The sequence below is a fragment of the Schistocerca americana genome, chromosome 1, assembly GCF_021461395.2.
Source record: "Schistocerca americana isolate TAMUIC-IGC-003095 chromosome 1, iqSchAmer2.1, whole genome shotgun sequence".
NCBI lineage: Eukaryota > Metazoa > Arthropoda > Insecta > Orthoptera > Acrididae > Schistocerca > Schistocerca americana.
The window spans coordinates 377,356,865-377,378,633 of record NC_060119.1 but is presented as its reverse complement, the minus strand read 5'-3'; the positions used below and the strand labels follow the sequence as shown (position 1 = coordinate 377,378,633).

The window sequence follows — 21,769 nt, the reverse complement described above, 5'->3', positions numbered from 1 at the left end:
CTTCACCATAAGAATAATACGAATATAAACATTTTGCCATGTATTGTTTCGTGTTTGCTGCTATCTCATTTAAATCCTGTGTGCCTAATAAACCACGAAACTAGATGAGACAACAGCAAACGCGGAAGAATGTACATATCTTGTCATGTTCATATTCATATTATTCTTATGCCTAATAGTGATACAGTCAGAAATAAAGCACGGCAATTGACTAGATTTTTAAATCTAAGATGACTAATTTCTGTGCAGAATGTTATGTACTAAAAAGGCGTGTGCAAAGATTTTCAAACGGAGAAAAATTTTCGCTAAACTCTCGTTCAGAACATCTTCTATCATACACAGTCTATTATTTGGTTCTTGTTGATCCTCTTCTTTTTTCTAAAAAAAAAAAAAAAAAGGGGCGGCTGTGGCACGCACAAAAGCAACAAGGCATGCCACGAGCAGTGACAGGCCATAAACACTCATTATCAGAATGCGGCAAACAATGCATGACACAGTACAGTAATGTGTTTTCAGCTTAGAGTCATGTAAACATCTATAACAAAGAGAGCAGCAGTTATAACATCAAAGAAAAATAAGCAATCAATTCAAACCAGATGAATCACGCGAAAAAGGAAGGGTACTGGTACCCGTATAAATATGGACGGAGCGCCTGACGCACAGCAATGGCTACATGGTAAAGCATAACTGCTAAACTTACGACTCAAACCACACAACTGTTGCTGTATCATCATTCATTCAACCTAAATTGTGTCTCATATTACAATGGACCAATATGTTTCTCCCCTTGAATTTCGAGTCTCAAATTTCAGGTGCGGCTTAGATTCGGGAAAATTTTTTTTCCTTGATTTCGAGTCTCATTTTTCAGGTGCAGCTTAGATTCGAGTAAATACGGCACATCACAGAACTTTATAATCTGTTCATGAATGAAACAAGGTGAAGAGTTAGAAGCACACATCCATAACTTTTCAGCCAAGTTGTTTTAACACAACTTTCAGCTTTACAAAATCATAAAATGATTATATTTCCTTATGAAGTGCTTACTTCATGGTTTACTTTTATACACGAGCTTTACAGACTGATCAACTGGTTTCTGCCTAGCACAACATATGTCACAGAACAGTCTGTCATTGTTTTCTCTTATTGGCAACAATGTATGTGTTTAAAATGCCTTTTTGTATGCATGTCAGATAAGAATGTTGTATTACTCATTTTTAGGGGGGGGGGGGGGGGGGGGGGTTCTGCCAGTAGTAAGCAGCGAAAGGTCAATGTCTGGCATTTCAGTTGCTGAAGACTTTTTTCTGAGTAGGATTATGTCTTGGGGTAAGAAGCAACTACTTTGTATTGCAATATGTAATACAATTGTTGTTTGATTATAATGTTACAGGTGCTGCAATTTATGACACAGTTTAGTCACAGAAGGTAATTTATTGTCATGGTTTCTAATCCAGTTTTTAACTGTGTGTTACACAAGGCAGAACAGTCAATGCCATGATTCCTTCTTTTTCAGATGCCTGTCTCTGTAGGAATCCTCATTATTCTTGAGGGTGAAGAGGAAGATATTGCAACAGATGTATTTATTGAATTACTTGAAGCTAATGTGGAGTCCGATAATGATTCTGGTGAAGTGAGGAGGAAACACAGATAATCTTGGACAAAGGCAACTTCAGACTGATGCAGAAGTGGTTTTAACCAGCAAAAATAGGTTAGGTTATGAACCTGAGAATGATTGCTCTATTGGTAATAAAATGCTAACTCAGATGAAACAGAATGGCTGCAAATATTAAAATTTGTAATCACAGACTGGAGAAGGGAGGCTCTGACAGTGATCAGAATAAATGTAGAAGCTTGTCTCCAGATCAGTGCTTTGAAATGTTTTGGAATGATGAAATAATTAAATTTCTCATCACTGAATTAAAAAAAAAAAAAAAAAAAAAAAAAAAAAAAAAAAAAAAAAAAAAAAAAAAAAAAAAAACTTAGTTTGTTGAAAATATAAAAGGTTTTCTAGGAATTCTAATTCTCTACCTAGCAGATGTTACTGAACTTGGGGCTGGACATGAGAAATGGAATGGTGTACAGCTTGAAGACGAGAGTCAGATTGGACAATTATAATTCACGTGAAAAACACAAATCGATGTAAGTTACAAAATGCGAAAATTCTGCCAACTAACAGATATGATTAAAAAATAAATAAATAAATAATTAAAAATCTCCCCCCCCCCCCCTCCCTCCACTTCTCAACCTGCGGAAGATTTGGATTATGATGATAGCATGATAAAGTATTTTTTCAGGCACGTATGGAAACAATTTCTAAAAGGGAAATCCATTAGATGTGGGAACAACGCATGCCACCTAGACACAAACATGGATTATCTAATAGATTTTCAAATATACCAAGGGCATGAGCCATAAAAGGAAAAAATGCATGAGAAAACATTTGGATAATGTGCTGCACCTATGGTTCAAACGACTAATTCACTTTCTGAAAAATAGTAAAAATCTGCCTATAGGTTCTCTTATCATTCTGTTTGCATAACAAACATTGCTGGTTGACCTAAAGTAACCAGGTTATTATCCCACTGGGACTGTTCGCAAGAATCAACTGTCTAAGGAATGACAACATATATCCTCTACGACAATGTTAAAAAGGGATATGAGAGGATATTTTGACCACAAGAGCAACAGAAAAGTGGAATGATCATTACCAGTTGAATAGATAATTCTGCAGTAAGAACTGCTTTGACCAGGCATGGCATGAATCCATCAGATAAATAACTGAATTGTCATACTATAACTGCACGTTATTGGAGACTACAACAAAAATATGGGGGGATCGAGTGACTGGATGAATATGTAGTTACATATTGTGAGATATTAGAAGAAAGAAATGGTGGAGGCCAATTTTTGCGTGGATACTGGATGGCTGTGTACATTATGGGTGGATTCTCTACAGAAAGATGGGTGTTAATAAATCACAGTTGCAGTTTCGGTGCCTATTGTGAAATGTTACTGGATTTTCAATGCAACAATCTCTACAGGTTCTGAATGTCTGTCAGATATAATGGGAGGGAGGTGGGGGGGGGGGGGGGGAGGGGGGAATCTCTGGTAGCTATGGTGCCACAGAAGAAATCATTTCAGGGAGAATGAGTTAAAATTATGTGATTATGATCTGTGCAGCCCCCCCCCCCCCCACTCAGTCCCCCTCCTCCCCCATCTCACTCACATATCCCATGTATGTAGGGACATTTTTCTTTCCTGAACAGCATAGGGATCACATTACAATGCCTGGCTCAATCTTCAATAAAATAAATACAACGTAACACAGTTGTTTTTAATATATCTATATTATTTTTGTTGAAGACAAACAAATAAATAATTTTTCTGTTAGGATGTTTCTTTTACTCTTCTTTAAATGGTAATATAATTTGTTTATTTCAGCCATCCACTTTGACTTGGGCCAGTAACTACATGTTTACACAAATATATAAAAACACTGTCTATGTTAAAAGATGTAAATGACTTCTTACAGTTAGGGATGTTGATTCCGGCTGGGACTCCACTCCCCGAAAATGTTAGAACATCAAGAGAAGTGAAATCTGGTCTCAAAAAAGTATCCTTTTCAAATGCAGCAGGCCATGGCAACTCTGTCAGAAGACCTTCAGCTCTTCGCACTAATTCAGAAAATTTTGAGGACATTTCTTTATTCACCATGGCAACAAAACCTTCAAATTCTCCTCGCATCCCTGCCGGGTCACGATAAGTTTCTATGAAACCTATGTACCTAGAAAAAGAAAGTTAACACTGATTACAAGATAGTTTCATTGAGTATGGTTAAGTTCAGTAATATTAAATCAATTAAGCACATAAAATAAGTACCTTCTACATAGCATTTGTTTAGTTCTTAACATGTTGTAGATGAATGCTGCAGCTCCTAAGTCACACAGATTATACTCTGAGAAAATTAGTGACTTAGGACCTATACTGGCCATTTCTCAGATTTGTAAATATAATCCAATGTCTGTCTTATGTCTGTCATCTGTACAAAGGTACTGTATATTGCTTGTACTATCACAAAAAAAAAAAAAAAAAAAAAAAAAAAAAAAAAAAAAAAAAAAAAAAAAACCCCACAGATGGCTGCACCTGTTGTTTGTATTGGCAAGAAAGGAAAAATGGACAATATTGTGTGTTACTTTGCTTTGAAATGTTCACAATCACTTAGCTGTAATGAATGATACCTTACTAGGTAAAAAGCAGTGCAAATGACTTCGATTGTGGTCTGCCATATGCTTTGTATATACAGAGTGTACGTGAACTCTGGGAACACTTTCAATTATTTATTGCACAAGAACTGAACATTGTACAGATGTCACACATATTACAGTTTGAAGAGAAACTCTTAACGTTGGTTTTTTTTTTTTTTACAAACATTCGATATGCGAACCAAGAGTGATGTCAATATGGTAATCAAATTCTTGCCATAACCGTCCCAGTATGGCATCATCATTGACTGCGGCAGTCACTTCCCGTATTTTCTCCCGGAGCTCTGCTATATCACGTGGTAGAAACAGTACATACACCAGATCTTTAATGTGCCCCCACAGAAAAAAGTCACACGAAGTGAGATCTGGCGATCGGGGAGGCCATTTCATGAAACAGCTGTCCCCTTCTGTAGCAAGTCCGGCCCATCGATGCAGCAACTCTGTGTTCAGGTACCCACGAACCTCACAATGAAAATGGGGTGTAACCCCATTCTGCTGAAAGATGAATGGAGAGTCTAATCGCATTTGAGGCAACAGCCATTGCTACAACACATAAAAGTAGGAATATCCAGTGACAGTGCTCTCGGCGAAGAAGAATGACCCGTACAGTTTTCGACATGACAAGACACAAAAAAATATTTACCTTTGGGGAACCATGTTCAAATTCAATGCATTTGTGTGGACGCTTTGTACCCCAGATTCGACAATTATGCCTTTTCGCTTTCCCATTAAGGTTCAAAGTGGCTTCGTCACTAAAAATTAAGTGATCAATGCCATCCCCATCCTCATTCAATTGTTGCAACTGCGAACAAAATACAAAACACTTGTCTTGTCGTCGTCATTGAGTTTCTGCACCAACTCCAATTTGAATGGTTTCATAGACAGCTTCTGTCGCAGGACTTTCCACACTGTCATTGGTGCCATTTCAAGTTCAAGGGATGCACAATGCACATATTTCTTTGGACTCCTTATGAATGTCTCTTGTACGTGCTCCACATTCATTTCACTCACACTGGGACGTCCGCTTCTCTTTGCCGGACACAAGCAACCCATCTTAATGAATTTGTTGTGCCAGTGGTAAATGGCCTTACTTGTTGGTGGCTTCTTACTGTACTTGGTTCTAAACATCCGTTGAACAGCTGTAGCACACCGAACTTCAATACATAGAAAGCTTGCCCCACACCTGAACTCACCATGTTTGCGACTAGAGCTGACTATCGGCAAATTACCTAACTACGCTGTGGTGGTATACATGAAAAGAAACTATGTATGATATCTGTACAATGTTTGGTTCTTGTGCAATAAATAATTGAAAGTGTTCCTGGACTTAATGTACACCCTGTATTATGTACACCCTGTATTTACAATATGGCCTTAAGTGATGGGAAGATGAGGTTTTTGTAGAACAACTATTTCAGTGCTTTACGAAAAAAATTCTAATTTTGAAGGTAGTGATGGAAACCTATTTGTTTCACACATTTTTCTTCTGTGAGTGTAAATATTGTCTACAGAACAGCAGAAAGCTGACAACAAAACACAATATATCCGTCACGACAAAATTAGGAACAACAAGTGAGGAGAACTGACCCTACAGTAGAACATCAATTATCCAAAATAGTTGGGGGGACAGGGGCGTTCAAAAAACCGGTTTATTTGAACAATCAAACTGTATGCTTTTAAATTTATCAGTTTACCTATAAACGCTAAATATATTTATAATAATGTGATTGTTTTATTGTTACAAAGACACATACAGTAAGAATGTATGTATTACAGCCTAGTAGATGTTGAATTGCAGACAGGCACAACAAACAGCCTGCTAAAGTAGTAAGCTTTTGGACAAAAGGCCGCCTCCTGAATTAGATGACATACACAAACACAATCATGCATATACAACTCACACACACATGGCTACAGTCTCTGGCTGCCAAGGCCACACTACAAGCAACAGGGCAGGGTGGGAGAAGCAATCTTTGTGGAGGGGCTAAGGAGGAGGCTGGGCGCGGAGGGGGAGGAATTGCAGGGCAGGAGTGTGAGACAGTAATGTGCTGCTTGTGGGAGCATACAGGGATGTGGTAGGGAGAGGGTATTGCAACAAAGTGCAGGTGGGAGGTTAGACAGAGGGCAGGGGTGAGAGGAAGGGGAGGGGAGGGGGAAAGGAGAAAAGTAACATGACTGTGGGTGCAATGGTGGAATAGAAGACTGTGTAGCACTGGAGTAGGAACAGGGAAGGGGTGAAGGACAGTGACTAACGAAGGCTGAGGCGAGGAGGGTTATGGGAACATAGGATATATTACAGGGAGCGTTCTCACCAGCACAATTAAAAAAAGCTGGTATTTGTAGGAAGGATCCAGATGACACATGCTGTGAAGCAGTCATGAAAGCAAAGAAAGTTGTGCTGGGCACTGTGCTCAGCAGCTGGGTGGTACAACTGTTTCTTGGCCACAATTTGTCAGTGGCTATTCATGCAGACAGACAGTACATTGTTTGTCATGACAATGTAGAATGGAGCACAGTGGTTGCTGCTTAGCCTGTGGATCACATGACTGGTTTCACAGGTAGCCCTACCTTTGGTGGGATAGGTGATGCTTGTGACCTGTCTAGAGTAGTAGTTGGTGGGAGGATGCATGAGACAGATATTGCGTCTAGGTCTATTACATGGATATGCTGGAAGGCAAGGGGGTTGGGAGCATGGGTTGGGTAAGAACAGACGAGGATACTGTATAGGTTCAGTAGGCAGCGGAATATCACTATGGGAGGTGTGGGAATTTTCCATTGTCTAAACGAAAAATATGTAATACCTATGCACTTCTCATGTAGAGTTCATATGTACATAATTAACACTTAAAAAATCCTTAATATTGAGCTGTCTAGGAAAGCCTACTAACGTAACAGCTACGTCACACACTTTATCTTGGTTCTCAAACCAGCACAAGGCAGTATCTAAACAAGGCAGTATCTAAACATGTAAATGCTTCAAAAGCAGCCAGTATATTTTCATCTTCATTTTCTGGACCACTAGTTTATGAGGTGCTGGTAGCATCAGCTTTATCAGTGATGAGGTTTACATAATTTCGCTACCCTGCAATATTTGGTGCTCTGGATCTGTATTGTTGACACTCATCCATTCTCTAATCCTTCATCATCCTCAACACATTCACGGGAAATGAGTTTTTAACATATTGAGCATTTCTGACAAGTCATTCTGTTCATATAGAATTTCTGACATACCCAAAATTTTATTCCAGGCTTTTTTCAAATTTTTTTCTTTACAATGTGCCATGCTACTCTGATCACATAGGACACATGTTTCAAATTAATATTTTTATGATTTCTTAACAGAATTTCTTTACCCTCCTCCTCTTTCTAATAATAATTTACATAACAATTCTTAATTGTGATCTGTTTGGTGTAAACCACTTGCAGATTCGTGTTCTTGACAAGCTTCATAGTTTTATGACTTGTTGACCCAGCATTAGAATAAAGTGAGAACTTGATGGCAAATTCACCTTTCTCCAACTTTTTATTAATCTCAACCATATTATACACACACAGTCTCTGGTTGCCGAGGCCAGACTGCAAGTAACAGCGCATGATGGGAGAAGCAATCAGGTGGCGGCGGCAAGGAGGAGGCTGGGGCAGGGAAGGGGAGCGATAACAGGGTACAGGGAGGAGGATGGTAAAGTGCTGCTTGTGGGAGTGTACTGGATGAGGCGGAGAGAGGCTATAGCAGCTAGGTGCAGTCGGGAGATTAGATGGAGGACGAGGGGTGGGAGAGGCAGAAACGGCGAAAGTAAGAAGACTGAGTGCATTGTTGGGATAGATGGTTGTGTAGTGCTGGAATGGGAACAAAGAAGGGGCTGATGGGTAAGGACAACGACTAACGAAGGTTGAGGCCAGGAGGGTTACGGGAACGTAGAATGTATTGCAAGGAGAGTTCCCACCTGCACAGCTCAGAAAAGCTGATACTGGCAGAACGATCCACAGGGCACAGGCTATGAAGCACTCACTGAAATGAAAACATCCTGTTGGGCGGCATGCTCAGCAATGGGATGGTCCAGCTGTTTCTTGGCCGCAGTTTGTTGGAGGCTATTTATGTGGACAGAAAGCATGTTGTTTGCCATGGCCATGCAGAATGCAGCACAGTGGTTGCAGCTTAGCTTTTAGATCACATGACTGGCTTCACAGGTAGCCCTGCCTTTGATGGAATAGGTCATGCTTGTGAATGGATAGGAGTAGGTGGTGGTGCTTGTGGGAGGATGTATGAGACAGGTCTTGCATCTAGGTCTATTACAGAGATATGAACTGTGAGGCAAGGTGTTGGGAGCAGGGTTGTATTGGGATGGAAGAGGATATTGTGCAGTTTCAGTGGGTGGCAGAATACCACTATGGGAGGGAAGGATAGTGAGTAGGACATTCCACATTTCAGTGCACGATGAGAGGAAGTTGAAACCCCGAATCAGAACATGATTCAGTTGTTCCAGTCCTGTGTGGTACTGATTCATGAGGGGAATGCTCCTTTGTAGCCAGATGGTTTGTTTCAATGAGAGCCAGCTGAATGACGCCCTTGCTGCCCAGTGTTAATGTTCTACATGAAGCAGATGAAAATCATGCAAATTACAATATGCAGAAGACGAACTGTTGACTGCGAAAAGTAAGAGTCTGGTGCAAAATGGTTCAAATGGCTCTGAGCACTATGGGACTTAACATCTGAGGTCCTCAGTTCCCTAGAACTTAGAACTACTTAAACCTAACTAACCTAAGGACATCACACACATCCATGCCCCAGGCAGGATTCGAACCTGCGACCGTAGCGGTCACGCAGTTCCAGACTGAAGTGCCTCGAACCGCACGGCCACACCGGCCGGCAAGAGTCTGGTAAGGCTGAAAACACTACTGATGTTAATTTTAACAGTTAGTATCCAAACTTTGACAATTAGCTTCTTTGTAGTCTGTTTTATTACAGTTACTAGACATCAAGGATCAACACAAAGTTCCAGCGATACATTTCTTCTACAGTAACCCATTAAACAAGTTTCTACATGCTTGTGTGATTAATGCGTTGTGGGCAAAGCAATTACATGCTTACTGAAATGAACAGCTGTAAGGCTTAATTTACATTACAGGCTCTGACAACTGCTTTTTTAAAATGGGTTGTCTGAGTGAGACCATATCAGCTTGTGGAATACCCCACCTGTCGGTGCCCAAAGCTTCTTTTCAATGAAAACCCCATTGTTATGTTGAATGTTTTCTTTAGGAACTTTAAGCTGCAATAAGTTATCCTCTCTCATTTCCCAAGAGCTGAACATTGAATCATAGTTCTCTCTCTATGGTATCTGAAACTGTAGCAGAGGGAACGTTTTTCAAGTCCTAAACTAGGTGTCAAGTGGTTGATACACATACAATATTTCGACTGACAACAGTTCAGCCATCTTCAAGTGAGTGTTCTGCACTCGAGGTTGTTGGTTCACACTGTTAACTTTATTCCAAAAACTAGTGAGAAGGCTCATGCACAAAGGCAGCCGCTGCGCGAGTGACTTCTATCTAGCTTCACACCCTGTTCAAATATTGCTCCATCTATGGTGCACAGGTGCATATCTAATAATGATACCACATGCACATTGGTCATTAGTAATCAAAATGTTTCCATTCTGAAGATGTCAGAGAAATCACCAGGTCTCACACCTTATCCAGTTGAAAGCCACCACACAATTAATATCTTCTGTCAAACATATTTCCACCGATTCCTTAATAATTGAATCCTCGAGGGATCTTGTCAAGGACAAGGTTTCTGTGACAGAATATCCATGTAATCTCCTTTGGGAACACAATGCTCGGCTATGACAAACTTACTGGGCTGTGAAATGGGGGTGTGGCGACAATGTTCAACACACCTTTCACAGAATATGCATGCTGTCTGATCAATGTAGGTTTCACTGATGAATTCTTCTCGGGTTATCAGCCGAGTGGTGGTGACGTCTTGTCACAACATTTCAATGAGTTTTGTACCCATCATATTCTGGTGAAGTGTCGGGATGCTATGTTCTGCACATCTATATAGCTGCTTGGCCGTTGTCCATTACTGTAGGCCGGCCAATCACGTTCCTCTGGAAGGGGGTACCGCATCGGCAGTGGTGGGGGGACCGCGGTGCGGCGTCATGAACTGGTGGCTATCCAATCTGTCTGCGGATGCTGCTGCCTTCAGATTCGAGCATTCCCGACATATTTTGTCAATTGTGGGATTCCACACTGCACTGAGCTGAAAACCACTATCCCTGTTTACTAAATTGTTGTGCAGACATATCTCCACTGCCTCTTTGAAGATCAAGTTCCAGAAATCGTTGGCGCTGCACAGCTTCTTCGTTTTTTCGAATTCAAAGGTGTCCCCCTCAATAATGCTATGTTCTGCTACTGCAGACTTGTTTGTCTGTCCTAGTCGTACATTCCTGATGTGTTCAGTACAGCGCTGGGAGATACATCGTTGTGTCTGCCTGATATATTCCATCCCACAATTGCACTCAACAACTGTAAATGCCTGGCGACTGCAACCCCAGCTGGTATTTGGTTGAGTCAAGTATACCTTTGACATTTTTTCAGTGCACAAAACAAGGTAGTTTTTCATGCTTCTTTAATAGTCTAGCGATCTTGGCTGTTGGCGGTCCAGCAAACAGCATAAACACCACATGTTTTGTTTCGTCTTGTTCTGATTTCTCCTCCCGCCTCTTGTCTGCACGCAAGATGTGTCTTATTTGTGGCTCAGTGTAGCCATTCTTACGGAAGGTTTCCTGCAGATGTGATAACTCACACTGCAAACTCTCACTGTCACAGATCAACCTGGCTCTTTGTACTAAGGTGTTCAGAACAGTTACGTTGTGCTGGATGGTGGCAACTCCGAGCATTGAGATATAAGTCCGCATGTGTCTTCTTCCTGTAGACTGAGTGTCCCAACGTACCATACAGATTTTTCTTAATCAAAATATCCAAGAAAGGAAGGCAGCCATTCTCTTCTACCTCCATGGTGAATCTCATGCTGTCATGTATGCCACTGATTGTGTAGGAACTCATGTAGTTTTTCCTTGCCATGGGGCCACACTACAGAAGACTCGTCTACATATCTGTGAATACCTTTGGTTTATGGCGGGCAGTGTTCAGTGCCATATCTTCAAAGTGCTCCATGTACAAGTTGGCAATACCTGGGGCCAAGGGGAACCCATCGCAACACCATCTGTTTGTTCATAGAATTTCCCACCACATTTGAAGTATGTTTTGGTTAACACAAGACTAAAGAGTCAGAGTGTCTTCATCGAAGTGATCTTCGAGTATAGCTAAGGAATCATCCAGCAGCACCCGGATGAAAAGAGAAGTGACATCAAAGCTGACTAGTAGATCCTTCTCGTCCAGGCGTAACCCTTCGAGTACCTTAAATTCGGTTGAGTTCTTGACATGGTGAGTGGTTTTAACGGCTGCGCTAGGTGCTTGGCTACACCATACGTCGGAGAATTTATGGTGTTCAATATAGGACGTCGTGGGACATTCTCCTTATGGATCGTCGGGAGGCCATACAGTCGTGGTGCAGCCGGTGCCCGACGGTTGTCGATCTTCTGCCAGTAATCTTCTGGCTTCAGTAGGACTGTCGCATTCCCTTTGCCTGCTGCTAAGACCACTATACCCTTGTCATCACGAAGGTTCAACAGTGCCTTGCATTCTTCTGCCGTAATGTTGTTCTTTGGCATTCTTGCTTTCTCGAGTACCCTGCTGGTCTCCCTCCTCACTTCCTCGGCTGCTCTCGGCGGGAGTCCACATATGGCTTGCTCGACATTGCTGATGTCACATTTTGGTAACGTTCCTGGAGTCGAAAAAACAAAGACGCTGTGCAGCACCAATGGTTTCTGGGACTTGACCTTCAAAGAAGCAGTGGAGATTTGTCTGCACAGCAATTTAGTAAACAGGGATAGCAGTTTTCAACTCAGTGCAGTGTGGAATCCCACAATTGACAAAATATGTCAGGAACTCTCCTGTCTGAAGGCAGGCAGATTGGATAGCCACCAGGTCATGACGAAAATGTCCATTTTTATAACACGACAGAATATAATTCACAAAATGCCAATATAAAATGCCTCTTAGGCCTACCAAAAGCAAAAAGCTTTATGTTAGGAAATAGTTTCACATTTCATTCATACACACCAGCTTCTCAAGCACAAGATTGAATAGTAGTATTATGAAATGTTTATATAAATTTGGAATCGTCTTACTCTTCCCTAATTTGTGTGATGCCCCTGTTTCTTCTCCTTCCTCGTTCTAACAATCTTGTAATCACCAATTCTGCAGCTATTCCTACCATTGTCAAAATTTGTTCGCCGATTAATTTCACACCCTGCCAGAAGCCCAGGTTTAGTTACCTCGCGATTGTTTTCCGGTTAGGCATTATTACGTGTTCGTACAACACGTTTTCCGGGTTACTTCCAAAACAGAAGTTGCGGCTGCTAGCTGGGAACTGTACAACTGGTCCTTAGTAGTGTAGCGACCTGGGCAAAACTTTTCTGTCAAAATTTTATTTTCTTGGGTACACCGAGAAGATAGTACGTAATCTTGCTCACCTGTTATTCCTGTCAGCCATTTATTTCCATTCTGGTTGTCTGAATCTACGGTTTTCGCTAATAATTATAACAGAGCTGATCATTTGCAAACCCAATCAACTACATAATCAGACAGCGATTGGCATTCATCCGTTCAGCTTTACTCCGCTCAGCTCGTATACCCCCAACCCCTTTAGTCTGCAGAAAGTTTATTTCTAGATGTGACAAGGATTCTCCTGACAGATACATCACGTACACTATGCATGCTTTCAAAAATCAACTTATGATTCATTCAGAAATCAACGTAAAATGTGTTCAAAAACCAACAGGGAAGCGTTTCAAAATAATCGATAGACAAACGTGGGCTGGATGCTAGGCGCTTTGTGAAACAAGTTTTTTTTCCCTCCAGAATATGACTTTGGCGCCCCCTTTTCCCGGTAGCAACTAGCCGCTTGCTGCGACTGCTTGCACAGGCAATAGCCACATTCCTGTAGCCAGAAGAAGGAGAATCTACTGCTCAAACGTGACTCGACCGCACATGCGCCCGCTCGTAACTGCTAAAACGAATCTAATGTAAACAGTTGTGACTTCACGCTCGTCAAGGGCAATTTGTTGTTATGAAGCATTGCATAGTCTTCCTAAAGCCTGCTCTTATCTCACTGGGAGAGAAAAAAAAAAGCATTCCAAGAAGATTGCATTGAAATACATTCCACTGTACGTTACCACCAATCCTCGTAAATACTTGGCCAATTTGTGTGTTATGCGTTGTTTGCTGCCAAACTGTTAAACGAAAGAGAACCTTTGTCGATGTTAACAAAATTTGTTTTCTATAGAAACTTTAAAACAACCACAAAATTGTAAAAATGTGGCATTTATAATGTCAAGAAAATTATTGCTACCTCTGCTTTTACAGTGAATATCAGCCCGAAATGTGTAAATCATTAACTGTAAAATAATAAAAGTATCTAATTTTAATATGAAGTTTTCATGTATGCCTTAGAATTCCTTCCTCAAAATTTATTTGCAAACCCAAATTCTCCTTTGCTATTCCTTTACATACCTTTTATGAAAATATTAATAAATACAGTGTACTGAACGGGAGTTGCTAGTCTCCTATCGAGCGGCTCCCCAGGCGGCGGATAGGGGGATGCTCACCATATATGGTGGGTACCGGGAAAATAAAATACCAAGGGCCTGGTGGTTCCACATGTGTGGCGGTACCCCAAAAGTGTTTGTTCCACTAGTGGTGGCTGACAGAATATACCTCAGAGCTAACAAACTTGAGAGTTAACTTCGTCGTCCACTAGGGTAATCCCATACGCACACTTGTTGGACTCAACATGAAGAGAAATATCAACAGAAATAACACCCCAGGTGGAAACCAAACCACCCCCAGTCATGATGGGGCAAGCAGGTCATTGGATTCTGGGAACCCCACCTTTATGTACTTCGCTACTACTTACCTCACATAAACAAGAACAGAAAAAGAAAAGAAACATCACTTACCTAGCTACAGTGAACATGAACTCCCTGTTAAAGGTTGGTAAACTCAAACGCACCCTTGATGTGTTGGAGAAGAATAACATCATGACAGTGGCATTACAAGAGACTCAGTTCCCAGATGAGGATGCAATGGAACCCCAATGATACCAGATCTATACAGGAAAACCAGGTGAAAGAGTGATGATGAAAGTTCCACACCTGGGTACTGACTTTGTTGTACATCATAGAATGGTTGACCATGTTTTAGAATATGTATCTTCCAATGGCAGAACCTCCTCATTATCCTTGAGGTCCCGCAATACAGCATACACAATAGCTAACTTCCATGCGCCTACAAATGAAATCAATAGGAAACGTGGAAGCAACAGAATACTACTGGAACACACTTGAAGAGACCCTACACAAGATCCCTAACCACCACACCATTATACTCATGGGTTACTTCAACGCACAAGTTGGCAAGGAAAAGAAGTACTGCAGGATAGTAGGCGGTTACCCAGCATACAAGAGGACCAACAGAAATGAGTGCCTCAGACCTTTGTGACAACTACAACCTGGCCATAAAATCAACTGCATTCAAGCAACTACTAAGGAAGGCTATGACCTGGAGGAATCCAAATCACATGCTGGGTGAGTTTCAGATAGACCACGTGGCTATTGACAGGAAATGCCACAAGAAATACAAAATGCCAAGGTATTGAGGGGAGCAAAGCTTGATGGAGAAATCAAGGTAAATGGTGAGTGTGTGTTTCATTAAGACCACTGTTATTTTATTTCAATAAAACAAAACACATTTGTGATAAAAATATGCATTTCCGTGGAGTCACAAGACAAATTTAAAATACAACCAACATTACAGGTAAACAGTAATAAAATGTTGGTTCTCCTACGTTTGTTACAGTTGGTTATTAGTCAATGTGTTATGTCTATTATTTTACAGGTATTGTGTGATTTTTTTCTTTTGAGAAATAAATGAGTACGCATCATACAAACTGCCAGCGACTGCCACAACTTTCTTCTTCTTATCGTCCATACTTTCTAAGAGATAGACTATCTTTGAAGTACTAAAATGTACTAGAATAAATAAAATGTCTATTAAACACCACACTGTACAATGTACTTGCAGTGAGACAGTCGCAGTACCTGAAATCCATCGCCCACAGCCTCTGGCCTGCTAACGAGCACTGCAGTCTTGGGTCCTTGGATAAACCATGAAAATCTGACAGATTATGCAACACACAAATGGACCCGAACTGCAGGCAAATCAGTGAGACTATATCCGATGGGCAGGGCTTGCGCGTTAGTGTGAAATGATGGGCTTCAGATCTGCAGGCCCAATCCATTACAGATACCCACAGAAATGGACTGCAGTTTTGGCCAGTCATGGAAATCCACTAATGTGGCGAGCTTTTCAATGTCACAGACACCATGTCGATGAAACGACACTGCATTGATAAATCCATGCAACAGATAACTTGCGCAAATACTCTGAGAATCAGTATAATGAGTATAGGTAGCAACTTACCGTAAAGATGATGCTGAGTTGGAGACGGGCACGTAGAAAAGACGATCATACTCTCACAACTAAATTTTCGGCCATAGCCTTTATGAGAACACAAGAGCATACACACATACACTCAGACACAACCAATGCATACATGACTGTCATTTCTGGCCGTTGCATCAATAATCTCTGAGAATCAGACCAAAACAAACCACTCCTAACGCCTCCCTGCCTCTCGTCGGCAAGAAGTGGTGGCAGCACTAACTGCAAGCTAAGATGAGTGGTAGGACAGGGAGAAGCGGTAAGAATGAGGGAGTAAGAACGGGGCACACATACTCAGTTAAGCCGAGCCAGTAACGATGCATGACATCTCAGTAAACAAACCATTTCATCCACTGCGACAAAAAATGAGATTTTTCCCAGTTTTTTTATTTTCCCTGATACATTTGAAATTTCCTGATTACCACAACTTGTGGCAGCCCTGGGTGATCCCTTGATGCCTTAGAAGGTATCCTACCAACCAGTCCCTCCTAGTCAAGTTTTGCTACAAATTCCTCTTCTCCCCCCCCCCCCCCTCCCCTCCCTCCCAATTCTATTCAGTACCTCAGTACCTCCTCCTCAGTTACATGATCTAACCATCTAATCTTCAGCATTCTTCTGTAGCATCACATTTCAAAAGCTTCTACTCTCTTCTCGTCTACACTGTTTATCATCCATGTTTCACTTCCATACATGGCCACAATTCATTCCATTACTTTCAGCAAAAGAGTTCCTGAAACTTAAATCTAAACTTGATGTTAACAAATTTTTCCTCAGAAATGCTTTCCTTGCCATTACCAGTCTACATTTAATATCCTCTCTACTTTGACCATAATCAGTTATTTTGCTTCCAAATAGCAAAATTCATCTACTACTTAGTGTCTCAAATGTTCAAATGTGTGTAAATTCCTAAGGGACCAAACTGCTTAGGTCATAGGTCTTTAGACTTACACACTACTTAAACTAACTTCTGCTAAGAACAACACACACACCTATGCCCGAGGGAGGACTAACCTCCGTGACATGACTCCTCAAACTGCACGGCTTTAAGTGACTCATTTCCTAATCTAATTCCCTCATCATCACATGATGTAGTTTGACTACATTCCATTATCCTCATTTTGATTTCGTCAAAGTTCCTCTTATATCCTCCTTTCAAGACACTGTCCATTCTGTTCAACTGCTCTTCCAGGTCCTTTACTGTTTCTGACAGACTTACAATGTCATCGGCAAACCTCAAGGTTTTTATTTCTTCTCCATGGACTTTTGTTCCTACTCCAAATTTTTCTTTTGTTTCCTTTACTGCCTGCTCAATATATGAATTGAATAACATTGGGGATAGTCTACAACCCTGTCTCACTCCCTTCTAAACCACTGCTTCCCTTTCATGTCCCTCGACTCTTATAACTGCCATCTGGTTTCTGTACAAATTGTAATTAGCCTTTCGCTCCCTGTATTTTACACTTTCCACCTTCAGAATTTGAAAGAATACTCCAGTCAATATTGCCAAAAGTTTTTTCTAAATCTACAAATGCTATAAACGTATGTTTGCCTTTCCTTAACCTACATTCTAAGGTAAGTCGTAGAGTCAGTATTGCCTCGCCATGTTCAAACATTTCTGCAGATTCCAAATTGATTTTCCTCCAGGTCGGCTGCTATCAGTTTTTCCATTCGTTTGTAAAGAATTTGTGTTAGTATTTTGCAACCGTGACTTATTAAACTGATAGTTCAGTTAATTTTCACACCTGTCGACAGCTGCTTTCTTTGGGATTGGAATTATTATATTCTTCTTGAAGTCTGAAGGTATTTCGCCTGTCTCATACATCTTGCTCACCAGATGGAAGGGTTTTGTCATGGCTGGCTCTAACAATACTATCAGTAGTTCTAATGGAACGTTGTTTACTCCTGGGGCCTTGTTTCGACTTTGGTCTTTCAGTGCTCTGTCAAACTCTTCATGCAGTATCATATCTCCCATTTCACCATCATCTATGTCCCCTTCCCTTTCCATAATATTGCCCTCAAGTACACTGCCCTGTACAAACCCTCTATATTCGCCATCTTTCTGCTTTCCCTTCTTTGCTTAGGACTGATTTTCCATCTGAGCTCTTGATATTCATACAGTTAGCTCTCTTTTCTACAATGGTGTCTCTAATTAAAGGTGTCTCTACGTCCTTACATTTGTCCTCTAGCCATCCCTGCTTACCTATTTTGCACTTCCTGTCAAACTCATTTTTGAGACGTTTGTATACCTTTTCACCTGCTTCACTTACTTGACTTAATTCCTTTGAACCCCTATGGGGGCATTGGGCATCCAAGAGAACATGCCATCTGTCTCTGTCTTTTGCCATTTGCCTCAATTCTGTCCAGGTCTTGCCAACTCTCTTTCCTTCCCCTTCCACTGACCTCTTCCACGTGCCCCTAGGTCTTCCTCTCTTCCTTGTTCCCTGCAGATTCCATTCCAATGCTTTTTTCTTGAGGGCTCCATCTAGTTTTCTCAATTTGTGCCCCAACCACCCCCACTTTCTCTCTCGTATCTGGTCTTCTATAGGTACCTGGTTTGTTATTTGCCTGAGCTCCTCATTACACGTTTTTTCTGGCTACCAGACATTCATGATGTGTTGGAGACATCTATTTATGAAGCTCTGTAACTGGGATGTTATCTTTTTATCCATTTTCCAGCTTTCACTGGTGTACAGAAGGACAGCCTTCACATTTGTATTAAAAATACGAATTTTTGTTTTGTAGCTGATATTTCTATTTTTCCATGTTGGATACAACTGTATGAAGGCAGCATTTACCTTTTTAATGCAGTTTTTCACATAAGCTCCATCTCCATCATCTTCCATCACTATACTACCCAGATACAGGAATGGGTTGACAGTCTCCACTCGCTGCTCCCCTATTAACAGTGGCACCTCTCATGTTCCCTGAATTTACTCTCATTTCCTTTGTTTTGCTTATATTTATCTTGAGATGAGCAGTCTCTGCTTCTTCTTTAAGCAAATTTAAGTTAGCTTGCCTATCAGTCAGCCTTTGCACTAATAAAACTATATCGCCTGCAAAATCCAAATATAGATCTTTTATGATGTTTACCTGCCAGAGCACTTTATGCTTCATGGAATCGAAGGGCTTTTCAAAATCAATGAATGCCAGGTAGATGGTTACTTGCTCATCTAGCCATTTCCTTTATCTTGACGTAGCCATATCTTCACTTCTTTGTTCGCCTCCATGTATTCTTTATGCTCTTCACTCTTCAGCGCTCTTGTCTTGCAAAGATTTAACTTAAGTTTTAGTTCTTTCCTGTGGCTGATTTCATTCCATGTATAGGGTGTATACGCGGACAAGGAAAAAATTCCCGGATTTTTCCCAGATTCCCCGGTTACAAACACACTTTCTCCCTGGTGAAAATACACTTTTTCTGTGTTAAGTGACAGTATATTTTTCCTCAAAATTGTAAACTTATCAATCCTTTGAATGGTTATGGATTTATATATGGGCGCAGAATTTCCCGGCACTTTAGAAAATGAAACTCGGGGGGAAAATGTGTTTTGGAAAGATCTTTGATGTGCAACATCACACACGCTGCGTATTTTCATATTACAAAAGTATAAATTCGAATTCCACCTAACACTGAATGTTACTTTCCAAAGCATTGAAATCGAGATTGCGATGCGCTATTGTAAGGCAGTCAAAGCTCATTTCACGTGGTCTCCCCAGCCGATGACAGCAGATATTCAGAGCATATGACACATGATATCAGCCAATAGCAACAACACTGTTAAGTAGCACAAACACACAAAAAGGAAAAGTTAATGATTTAAATTGATAAGCTGCAAGACAAGCTAAGCTTTCACATATAATATCGGTCTTTTTTGAGTGTGTTGCACTTTAAGATGTATCACACAAATGTGCCAGTAAAATTTTTAACGACGACTTAAATGTCTGCTCTGGGCTCAAAATTCTTCTAAATGGCTCGTCATCAAAGAGTTGATTTTTAAATGAAAGTCGAACGTTCTGTGATTTAATAAATTCATCATACATCCTTCACTCATGTAAAAGGAGATTTACTTTAAAAGCAATGCTTTTCAAACCACCATTCGCAATATTTCCCCGCAACCTCTTAGAAATAAGTATGTTTCAGCAGTTGCCAGAGAGTGGCATATAAAAGGCACCACCACATTTGCACAGCTACGATGACATAGGAAGCCCATATCTTTGTACGCGTAAAACATTAGAAGATCTTACATTATGTCATAAAAGAATCAAGACATCAGAGGATACTCACTCCAAGAGCATCAGAATTTCATGAACCATACTAAAATGTGCACATTTAAAGTGCACATTCGTATGTTCAGATTCCCAATGAAGCATGCCTCGGCCTGATATTAAGCTTTTCAGTGTGGTTTTCGGGATGCAAGTTTTCTTGGAGCGTCAGGACTGTATTATCTCATGTTTGGTTCTTTATTATGGCACAATGCCACTCATGCTCGAAGATGAAAACGTGCACTTGAAATGCAGCAAATAGTTGAAACTAGTCAATAGTGTGGAATTAAACACTTCGTTTTGAATACATTGACTGCCTCAGTGGAAAGGATTAATAGAAGCCAAATTTCTTTAGCAAACTGACAAAAACAACTTCATTGTTCTGCAAGGTGATTAATACTTGACTGTGAGAAAGGTGGAAATAAAATTAAACCTGAAACTAATTAACATATTTTAGCCTTCTGTAGTTATGTGAATGTCTTAATTTACTTGATAGCTCCCGACCACAGAAATCCGTTTTGTTTTCATTTGATGTGAGAGCAGTAAACAAAGAGGAAACAGCAAAATCACTAAATATAAACATGGGTCACGTGGAGACTACCCACTTCCCCATTATAACTCTGACTGCTCTGCGCATCAGCCCTGGATCTACAATATTTCCGAACCGGGGCAACAGTAGACAGCGGTTTCTCGATCTGATTACGTCTATTTTGTCACTGACTGCTACATAGAATGAAATAGGCTTGTCTAATATTTCAGCAATTTTAACACACACCAAATAAACGAGATTGTTTTGGCACAAATGGTCATTTTTATAACACGGCAGAATATAATTCATGTAGTACCAATATCAAATGCCTATTAGGCCTACCACAACAAGCAAAAGGCTTTATGTTAGGAAATGTTCCACATTTCATTCATATACTACAGTTTCTCAAGCACGAAATCAAAATGTAGTAGTATGAAATTTTTATATACATTTGGAAGCGTCATTCTTCTATAATTTGTGAGATGTCCCCGTTTTTCTCCTTCCTCGTTCTAACAAACAATCTTGTCATCACCAATTCTGTAACTATTCCTGCCGTTGTCAAAACTTATTTGGCAGTTAACTTCAATAACCCTCCCAGAATCACTGTTTTAACTATCCCTTGATTATTCTCTGGGTAGACATTATTACACGTTCGCACAACGCATTTTCTGCACTACTTCTAGTACAGAACTTAAGCGGCTGCTAGCCGAGGACTGTACAACTGGCCCTCACTAGTGCAGTGGTCTGGCCAAAAATTTTCTTTGGCAAGAAGATAATAGATTATCTTTCTTACCTGTTATTCATTTATTTCTATTTTGGTAGTCTGAATCTATGGATTTTGCTAGTAATTATAACAAAGCTGATCATTCGCAAACCCAGTCAACCATATAAACAGCAATTGGCATTCACCCTTTCAGCTTTATTCCGCTCAGCTTGTATAGCCCCGTCCCCTTTTGTCTGCAGGAAAGTTTATTTCTAGATGCGATGAGGATTCCCCTGACAGAGATAACATGTACACTATGCACGCATTCAAAAATCAAGTTATGATTCATGCAAAAATCAACTTAGAATGTGTTCAAAAATATTATAAAACAAA

At 40.6% G+C, this 21,769-nt stretch overlaps 1 protein-coding gene across 3 annotated transcripts in view; it reads right to left on the bottom strand.

Moving 5' to 3' along the window:
* The window catches only part of LOC124600577 (dipeptidyl peptidase 3), a 143,186-nt gene that overhangs the window by 58,734 nt on the left and 62,683 nt on the right, over positions 1-21,769 (bottom strand). For all 3 annotated transcript variants that reach the window (XM_047136175.1, XM_047136174.1, XM_047136173.1), the window contains exon 8: positions 3,528-3,781. In XM_047136175.1, the coding sequence (XP_046992131.1) occupies positions 3,528-3,781 (254 nt within the window). The remainder of the gene's footprint in view (positions 1-3,527; positions 3,782-21,769) is intronic.